At 39.9% G+C, this 9,975-nt stretch overlaps 1 protein-coding gene across 1 annotated transcript; it reads right to left on the bottom strand.

Annotated features, from left to right (window-relative positions):
* Positions 1-1,143: 1,143 nt before the first annotated feature.
* On the bottom strand, positions 1,144-9,654 carry LOC127752412 (protein ENHANCED DISEASE RESISTANCE 2-like). Its single transcript, XM_052277752.1, has 22 exons — positions 9,379-9,654; positions 8,769-9,028; positions 8,617-8,670; positions 8,148-8,213; positions 7,784-7,890; positions 6,931-7,004; positions 6,709-6,825; positions 6,571-6,611; positions 6,380-6,480; positions 6,179-6,274; positions 5,694-5,758; positions 5,548-5,619; positions 5,271-5,426; positions 4,032-4,249; positions 3,918-3,957; positions 3,678-3,832; positions 3,487-3,588; positions 3,012-3,056; positions 2,283-2,423; positions 2,046-2,141; positions 1,801-1,902; positions 1,144-1,706 (listed from the first exon to the last, which is right to left on the bottom strand). The coding sequence occupies exons 2-22, from the start codon at positions 8,997-8,999 to the stop codon at positions 1,608-1,610; spliced, it is 2,178 nt and encodes a 725-aa protein (XP_052133712.1). The 5' UTR covers positions 9,000-9,028; positions 9,379-9,654; the 3' UTR covers positions 1,144-1,607.
* Between the last annotated feature and the right edge of the window lie 321 nt (positions 9,655-9,975).

Genomic DNA, 9,975 nt, shown 5'->3' with positions numbered 1-9,975 from the left:
GGGTATACACAGAATTTACTACTATAATTCTAATCCCGTTACGGCACATGGGCATGGCAATTCTAATCCCGTTTCAATACATAGGCATGGCACTAGTATAGTTCAGAATGGTGGCTTATATTTTTATTTCTCCTATCCTACTATCCTAGCTTCGTTTATCAGGACATTTAATAATTTGCCACTTCTAATATACGGCATTTAACAATATGCCACTTATAGTGTATGATATGTGGGTTTTTATATAGTTATATGTATATGACTTATAGATCCAGTGACAAACACATGTTTAGGGTGTGTTCGCTAGATCTGATTACTATCCAGCATAGTGAGCACGGAAAACGGAGCGATCCATTAGCGCGTGATTAATTAAGTATTCGCTAATTTTTTTTCAAAAATGGATTGATTTGATTTTTTAATCAACTTTCATATAGAAACTTTTTGTAAAAAAACTCACCGTTTAGCAGTTTGAAAAGCGTGTGCGTGAAAAACGAGGGAGAGGGGTTAGGAAAAGGGCATCCGAACACACCCTAAGGGTAGCAAATAGTTAAATATATCTTGTTGGGATTGACGTTGAATCCTATGTATCTAAAGTTGATCCCCACTAATTAAGTACGATTAGTGCTAATTCTCTATGCTCAAAGCCTGCCCCATCATCTAAATTAGTGAGCCCTTCGATCTATTCCATATACACGTTCTCAGCCATTCGATTCCTCCAACATCTGGTCAATCTAGAGCCACAGGATTGACTCCCTGCGTTTGCCCTACGAAGCACGGAGCCCACCTTCAACATCCGCAATTATTCTTCGTCGTTGCATAGAGTATACATCGCTTTGTCATGCTGATATTCTGCATTTTGCTCGATCATGCAGCTTGCCCTTAAGTTGATCGATAGTAGACCAAATGACCTTATACATTAATGTGCCATGTCCTGAAATTCGTTGGTGCAAAAATGCATATATTTTCATACAATTGTGCACATATATCTAAAACAAAATTATTTTTAGCAAATGTCCACAGCAACGAGCGGATACCATCTAGTTAAGATAACTGTTGGTGCAAAATGACATAATGTTGGTTCCTGACAAAATGACATAACATGAGGTAAATCTATAGATAGAAACCTGGTACCCTACCCTGAAGAAATACAATTTTAACAGCACATTATCTTATTATAGAAGTAATATTGCATGAAGAATGGTGTAGTGTGTTTTCACCTTGCAAATGTAGTCATCTCAATATCTTACTGTAAAACGTAAACTCAAGTAAACATGGCTATTTTTATTCAAGCTGAGCTGACCCTAACCTGAGCCTCGCTCTCCAGTCTCCTAATTTCTAGTTTTTAATCTCCTTTCTTTCTTTTTGCCACGCAATGGTACTAATACCTACCAGAATGATTGAGCACAAAGCATAATTACATACATTGAAACATTCATCATTTTGTTCACTTCAAGTCAGAATAGGCCACATTGTTTGACATGACATGAGCGCCGGTAGTTGGTTCCTCTATCTCTGTACACATGTGTTGTATTTTTGTATGCTGTCAGGAGTCAAGTAGATGGTGCCCAACGTTGCGATCATCAGTGCAGTAGGCAGCAGTAGTAAGTTTGTTAATCCCCAAGCACCGGAACTATTGCGGATTTCAGTTCAATGTGCGAAACACGAACTGCACCGATCAGTCGTTCTGGGAGCTCCTCATATGTATTTCCCTACAAACAGTGTTCAGTTTTGCCAATTATTAGACATTGCACCAACAAAATTTTTTAAACTTAAAACAACTACTTTGAAGCCATAACTGCCTACCTGGACAAGAAAAGCCATGTCAACAACTAGTGTCGTGATCACACCACACACTAGCCCCAAGACTCCATTTGCAACCGTAGATGAACCGATGTCCACATCTATCTGCACCATAAAGCATTCCTTATTTCTTAGCTAAAGGAAACATCAGCCACAAAAGATATCTCTTTTTCACAAAGACATGGCAACGCATTTCCATATTTTGTAATAAAAAGGGTACCAAAAAGTGAGTCAGATTGAAAAATTACTTCCAAATAATTTGGACCACGGATATAGGTAATGTCAACTGCTTTTCCCAGCAGACAAGGTGTGCTGCCAACACTTTGACGGACAATCCATGAGCCCTGAAATTCAAAATTACAAAACATCATGGGAATTAATGAGGATGAAGTATTATAGTTGTCATACTAGAGCATTTCTTTATACTTTACTTTGCATAACCTCACAGATCATTTTTAAAGCATGACAGACAGAGAGCACCTTACCTTGGGGACAGATGGAATCAACTTAAACCTACTATTGCGGAATTCATCATCACCATCAACAAAGCGTTGCAATAAGGAGTTCGGTATCAGTTTCTTCGTAACAAAATAGAATACCATACTATAGTTAGTTGTGCCAGGAACCTGCAACAGCAAACTTATGACATCAAAAACTATATTGGAAATGCAGGAGCAGTACGCGATATCATCCATCTTTGCTCGTTCACCAGAATGACAAAAACGATGGTACATAGCACTGTTGTTTTAGCACAACAGCTAGCAAGAAATAAGGAGCACGATTGTAGGTGTATTGTTGACGAGTGTTACTGTACACCAAAGAAAAGAGTTAACACTAGCTCCCTAAGGACTAAACTTGAAAATGACATTTTCATCTCCTCAAATTAACATCTGTTTGCATAATTGTTCCATTTCTATGTTAGATAAAAAACTGTATGTGAGAGTGCGGGAGGGAGGGCCACGTAGCCATCGTCCTAGACCCACAGGAGACTGATAGAAGAAACCTAGTAGTTGCCAACTTCACAAGACAACGATGCTTCTGTTACTCTACAGCGAAGCGAAAAGGAGTGTATATGTGTAGACAAAGGAAAATTAGGGAGCCAAGAAAGTATTTTTAAAGTTTAGGGAGCCAAGTGACACAATTGAGCAAGTATATATTTCATTTTGCTGTGGAAGTATATAATTTTGTTAAGGAATGCCTAGGGGAATACTTACTTGTAGATTTACTGCCAATGCAAAAAGGCCCTTCTCAGCAGCAACCTAGTAAAAGGATCAACTTAGCAGGTTGAGGTTAACCGCATAAAACACAATATAGGATAGCTCAACATAAATATAAATAGGGAAAAAAAAATCTGTAATAGGAAATATCAACTATATACGCAAAAAAGGAGAAAATAAAGTGAAGAAATAAAACAAAACTTGAAGTATAGGATTAAACATGTTATACGCGTCAAAGACAATGCTATGGTGACTCAACTTACAACCCTAACACTCAATAAGCAGAACACAACTCATTCAAGGCGTCATCTTATGTTATAAATGATAATCAAGAAATTGCACTATAGTCATAGCAACAATTCAGTTTTGCATACACATGGTGAGCTCTTCATTGAACAAAAACTAGAAGGCGGCACTATTTATTTACATTATTACAGATTCACTAATATATAAGGACAGAAATGTGACTCACTTGTACTGCAGAGCCTTTTCTTCTAGCAACATGATCCATTCGTTTCACATCTTTAAACCAGTCAACAGCAACAAGCTTCATAAGAGGCTTTCCAGCAGGAATCTATGAACAAATAATTAAACAAAACAAATAAGAGAGCCTGCAAAACAGCCAAAAAGATTCCACAGTATTCCTAGGGAAGATTTTACAACCTTGCTTTTATCATATATAAAATTCTTGCTTCGCACTCTGAAGTTATTTCCATCGGACATTCTCCAGCAATCACGAGTGTTGTCGCGATCATCCCGGCGTAAATTTCCAGAAAATCCAGAAACATCAATCTGATCTGAATCCTCCTCATCCAGCACTACAGTTAATGAAGACTATATCATATGCAAACTAGACTCCTATCATGTTATAAAAGTCTCTAGGAAAATGGAATCACAGTGTACCTGGCAGTTTAACAGGTGCATCATGGCCATGAGTTGATGTCTGCACAGTACACATAATCTTACTTAGAATTTAAGGTGTGAGTAAATTGGAAACACTATGAGTAATTCATCAACCTCTTGCTCAGATTCAGGTATTTGATCTTCATCTTCATCAGATTCCTCATCAAGCATTGTAGATTGTCTACTTTGGTCCATTTGAAGGCCAGTTTGCATAGTATTATCTTGTGTTGTTCTCCCTTTCTTAGAAGAAACAGGCGGAGCCATATTGGCCATAACAGGAATCCTAGGAAGTATTAGATTTTCATCACTTTGTGAAAACCATTCCCTGAGCCCTGTCAGTAGGAAAAAGAAGGGTGCATCGCAACTTTGTAAGTAATAGAGGGACTGTAATTTTTGTAAGTAATAGAGCACAGCTCAACCACCCAACTCATGTAATATCAACCTTAGTCAACTTAAAGGAAAATTCTACGATTTGACACTGACAAGCGCTCGATTCAACAAAATGCCATCAACAAGTACAGTTCTACAATACGCTTGAATGGTCATGGACGAGACTTTTTTGAAAAAACCGTCTCCCAATCTTGTATCACGCATTCACACTTAATCATTCATGGAGTAGTAATTAGCAAGCATATACAGCAGTTACAACTCTCTTATGATAAAATAAGGGCCATACATGTCAGATATGGCCCTGGTGGAAAGCAGACTGCCACACGATGCAAAATGGGAAGACTCTGTCCAAATTCTATTGTGGATCTGCGATGGACGGATGTCACCTATGGTGGTATTAGCCTTGTAGATCATTTGCTTCTAGCAGGTTCAGAAGAGAACATGCTGCTTCAAACAACATCCCCAACACTAGTCATTTTGTAAGGTAACATAATCTATTGCAAGCAACATCATTTCATGCACCCAGGGCAGAAACTTGTTAACTTATCCAACATTATATGGACTACTGGTTACTTGCAATGGATTAACGCTGAATTTATGGCAAGCAACTTCATGCACCCAGGACATATACCTGTTAAGTCATCCAACATTTTTTGTAGTCCTAGTTACTTGCAATGGATTATCGCTGAACTAGCTAACATGACCAAATATGTATGGGCATTACCCAAGCTAGCACCCTATGATGCTAAGACAATTAGATCCTGATCTAATCAAACCAATCCACATAGATTAGTTAAAACTTAAAACCCTGAACCATGAAACAGACAAAACAAGAATTCCCTTTCAGTTGCATTATTAAGGGATTTGCGGAGGAAATTGATTGGCTATTTGAAAGAAAGAAAAAAGTTCATTGGCTATCTGGAAAAGGATGATCACAAGGTTATTCCAGAACTAAGAATTTACCGGCAACACTGTTTAGCATATGAAGAAGACAATGCTGCTGAAAAGAAGGTAAGTAACCAACTCCCCAACCCTTTAAATCTATCTGCATGAGATGCTGTACTTGAGTTCGGATTCTTCCATTACGGGATTTCAGAGGAGAAATATTAAAACCACCACCTACAAATATATAAAAGAGAACAGGGATTAAGAAAAGGAAATATTGTACCTACAGTACGTTAGTATATTAATAAAATACAGATGGTGTGCTATAGTGAACTCCAAAGAGCAACTTCCTTACTCTCTATTTGTGCCCTCACAAATCCTGGTTGTGGACCACAGTTTGGGTGCTCTCTGGATTGAAATAGCACAACTGCAAATGGCAAGTGGAAAAACAAATTACACATCCATGGCTTGACATCTGTGCAAAAGCCCAAGAATACCAACCATAGCTCCCATCATCATTACGTCGCCAATATCGTACATAACAAAGATCACGAGGCCAAACAAACCTGGAAAGATATCAATCAAATCCATGTTATATTCCCATATTATGAAAATAACCGCAAAGTTCACCAATAATGAGATAAATTTTTAATGGTAAAATATGATTGGACTACTTTACCATTAATTTTCACTGTCCAGAATCATTATAAAATAAAGATTAATGCAGAATAATAAGACAATGCCAAGTAGTCCAAGTACCGCTGAACTGTATTTTAATGAATAGATGCTAGTAAATTAAAATAATTAGCATAGATGATTGTTTCTAACAATCAGCTGCACAACAGAGATAAGGCAGGAAACATCTGTCATGAATATAAGTGTAACAAATTTGCTTGTGAATCACAAAATGAAGTGTGCACTGACTTCACCCTTGTGGAACACCAAAAGGAAGTAGAGAATGTTTCCAACAAGAAGGGAAAACATACATTGAGAACCAATCCAGCTGTAGCCTATGGTACAGAATTGCAGTGTGACCATCTACCTCCTCCACTAGACTACCATACTGGAAGCTGCAGTCCCACCTGGGAAAAAAAAAGGAAAAAAAACATAAGGATATTTTTGCAAAGAGAAATGCAGTACACAAATTGGACTTGATTTGTTGAATGTTGAAAGAAAAGAAAATATACTCATAACGGGTGGTATCCATGCTCATCACAAGTTGAAATATAGCCTCACAGGATGCCTCAACAACACCAACAGCCTTCATGGCTCTGCTACAGCTTCTTGCCTGTCAAAATTACACAAAGCATCAAGCAACAAAAGAATGTAGCCAAATATTCAAACTACCTGTTCATACCTATAATTATGAACAACTTACAAGGTACTCAACATCTTGGAGTTCCTCAAAAATGCGGAGGCCTGAAGCCAAATTTAAATTAACAACACATTAACTTATCAAATGAGAATCCCAATTACATAAGAGAAACAGGGTAAAGAACATAATGTAAGTACTTGCCATTTTGGCATCTGACAAGGCGCCAGTGTCTTCTAGAGAAAACATGATCAGGACTTCCCTGATTTGATATTCCCAAATCATTTTCACGGGTCCAATCATATAACGATTCTGGAGGACCTACAAATGACAACAATAGAACAATTTCCCAGTTTGAACTTTGAACTAGAAAAAAAAAATGATGCAAGGAAGAAGACAAGTCATGCACAACACCATCTCACAGACCATTTCCAATTGTCGTTCTTCGCATTAATGATCGTTGATTGTCCTCTTCTTCTTCCTCCTCTTCATGGCTGTACCTGACAGAACATAATAAGGGGACATGTCAGTTTGATAAAAAAAATAATAATCACAACAGGCTATACTTGAACAAATGAAACAAATTACACATAAGCATCAGTTGATGTGAGTAATATGTATAACAAACCTGAAAACTTCAAATATATTTTTTATAATGGAGTTACAAAAAGCTCAAATGTTTGATGTCTAGCAAAACAATTAAGGCAGTTTATATGGTTTCAAGATCAGGTTGCTGTTCTTTCTTCAACCACGATAAAACTATATGTTTAAACTTTACAATGCCAAAAACTATTGGGAAAACTAAATGCTAGAAGATTCGAGACATTGTTCCTTCTTTTTGTTGTTTAACACAAATAAACTGATCAAATTACATTGTGCAATCTCACAAGACACCACATAAATTCCGTAATTGTCTAACTGATTCCTCACTCCAGTACGATTTTTTTATTTTAAAGAAGGCTACCCTGTCAAAGCATGTAGTAGAAACGCTAGCATCATCTCTCACAATAAGATATAAAAGATGCATGCCAAATATTGGTAACTTGGAAATCGGGAACTAAGATTATCGATACATATGTTCTCAGCAGAAATAGGTATCAATACATGCTTTGTTGTTGGTGAAGGGCTCAACAGTCAACATGGAAGTGTAACAGCAGAAAGTAGAAAAGATAATGTAGGGGTACAATAGAAGAAACTAAGATAAGAAAAAAAAGAGTAGAAGAGTACTGATAAGATATGCATGTAATAGGCAAAAGAAACATGTTAGTCATCCACTTACAGACTTTCATGATCAGAGAAAGAAGATTTCCTTCCATTTTCTAAGCTCACTTTTTGTTGTGATGAGCTGTGGGCTAGATTACCATCAGATGCCACCACTCCTTGTTGCTGCATTAATTCAAAATAATCAATGTGTGGTAAGGAGTATCTAATTAAGAAATAGCAGTGAAAGGATGTGGGAAAAAGTTCTTCATCGATCCAAAATCAACATTACATACTAGTCTGTCAAAATAGGTGGCTAAGTGCCAAAAGTAAGTGTGTTGTGTGTTTGTTTGCATGTGCTTGGTGCTTCCATGAAGGAGCAACGATGAAGTCAATTAACTAAAACAGAGATGTAGGCAAGAATCAAAGTATGCCGGGTGAACCTGATCAATGACCATCTCAATTTTTTCCTTCCAAATTAAAGCCTCCTGGATGTTGAATGCAGCCATCTGGTACAAGTTATGCAAGACTGAATGAGGAACATTAGATTATTTAGAAAGCAAGATGCAAGGCCCTCTCTCCATGCCAAAAAAGGGGAATACCTGAGCAAAACAAAATGGTACTTAATAAAGAAAAGTGGCTTATATTGTTGGTATACTAAACACACTAAAAAAGGCAAAGCATGTCTTCCGTTTGTTTGTGCTGGAAAAAGAAACACTAGATTTTCCACCTCTTTTATTTTTCTTTTCCACCGTAAAGGAAATTTCTCCCTATGGGAATATCATATGAGAGAGACAAACCAAATAGAAGTTACTATATGACATATGTGCAATGCAGTGGAAGTAAAAAAACAAAAAATATGATTATTATGCTTGGTGCAATGAGTAAGGGATGAATGAGGGAAATATTAACCGTGATGCGCTGGTGCTTCTCCCTTTTGTTGTAAACGCACAAAACATAAAGCATCTGCAAGACGAAAAATGAAAGCAAAGAAAATCAATGGAATGGAATGCAAAAGCTACAGTGAGGATTGGAACCAAGAGCACGGAAGAGAAGAGATGTACATGGCCATGGTGCATCTTGAGGCCCCGGTCCTCAACCCTGCAGTTGCCATCGATGTGAAGGGACTTAATGGGGAGCTTGGGCAGCTTGTGCTGGGGCTTGCGTTTGTAGTAGGACAGCAGCCGGGTCTCCAGCACGAAGTAGCGCATGTGGATGAATGACCGCCCAATCTTGCGGCGACCATACCTGACCATCCACCCCTCATATACTACGGATGACGAAGACGACGACATCCCTCACCCCCGCTTCCAATAGAACAATGCTGCAATCGCAACGAAGCAATTGCATAGGTCAATTATGCAATCAGTGTACCGAAAAACTAACCTGAACAACTGAATTCGATCCAACTAGTCCTTGTTAAGCACAACATTTACTTCACAACATCATAGCATCCTCTTCCAGATTACCTAAGTGTCAGACACATACCACAACTACTAACGTTTAACACCCATCTACCCCGCAGCATCACACAAGTAAATTAAACACGATGAGATTTCCAGTAATCCATACCAAACTAAGCACAACCGAAACCAAACCAGTATCCCGTACAACCCCCTCAAGCATGATACGATCCACCAAACACCTTAGAGAGCAAACGAAATCACTCCACACCTTTCAAACCAGCAGCGAACGGAGGGAGTGCGGTCGCCGCTCGCCGCCGCCTTTCGTTGGGGGCCGACGACGACGGCGGGCGGCGAGAGTCTCACCGTGGCGCGGGCCTACCTACCAGGACTGCAGCGTGGCAGGTCCCCGAGACGGGCGGCGGCTCGGCTGCGACGCCTCAGAGCGTCCAGATCTGGGGCCCCCGCTGCGTCGTCGTCGGCGGCGGCGGTGGCGGCCACGTCGAGGCCGCGCGGCGCAGCGACGAGGTGGGGTTGGGGGGAGGGGGGGGGGGGTGAAGAGAGAGTGGGCAAGTCCAACCCGGAAAAGAGACGGAGAGGAGACGAGACGAGACGAGGAGGAGAAGCACGTGCCACCTGCCTCTCTCTCTCTCTCTCTCTCTCTCTCTCTCTCTGCTGTGCTCCGGCTTCCGGCGGAAGCCGCGGCCGAAAAGGTGGAGCCGTTGCGGGGTCACGGACATGTGGGGCCCACGGAGACAGTGGGCTGTGTGCGGGAGGCAGCGGCGGTGGAGACCGGCAACTGCCATATGCGCACCGGCAACGACACGGCGCCAGGTGGCCAGTGTTGCTGGGCTGGTAAGATGGGCTG

Source organism: Oryza glaberrima, chromosome 10 (assembly GCF_000147395.1).
Source record: "Oryza glaberrima chromosome 10, OglaRS2, whole genome shotgun sequence".
NCBI classification, from domain to species: domain Eukaryota; kingdom Viridiplantae; phylum Streptophyta; class Magnoliopsida; order Poales; family Poaceae; genus Oryza; species Oryza glaberrima.
The sequence above is the reverse complement of the archived record's forward strand: the minus strand, read 5'-3'. Positions and strand labels throughout refer to the sequence as shown.

What these genes read in the sequence shown, in the direction of transcription:
- LOC127752412 (XM_052277752.1), bottom strand. Translation starts at nt 8,999, where the DNA reads ATGTCGTCGTCTTCGTCATCCGTAGTATATGAGGGGTGGATGGTCAGG. An exon ending in GAAAAGGCTCTGCAGTACAA is followed by an intron (nt 3,057 to 3,486) that starts GTGAGTCACATT and finishes TCCTTTTACTAG; the next exon opens with GTTGCTGCTGAGAAGGGCCT. An exon ending in GTGGTCCAAATTATTTGGAA is followed by an intron (nt 1,903 to 2,045) that starts GTAATTTTTCAA and finishes TTTATGGTGCAG; the next exon opens with ATAGATGTGGACATCGGTTC.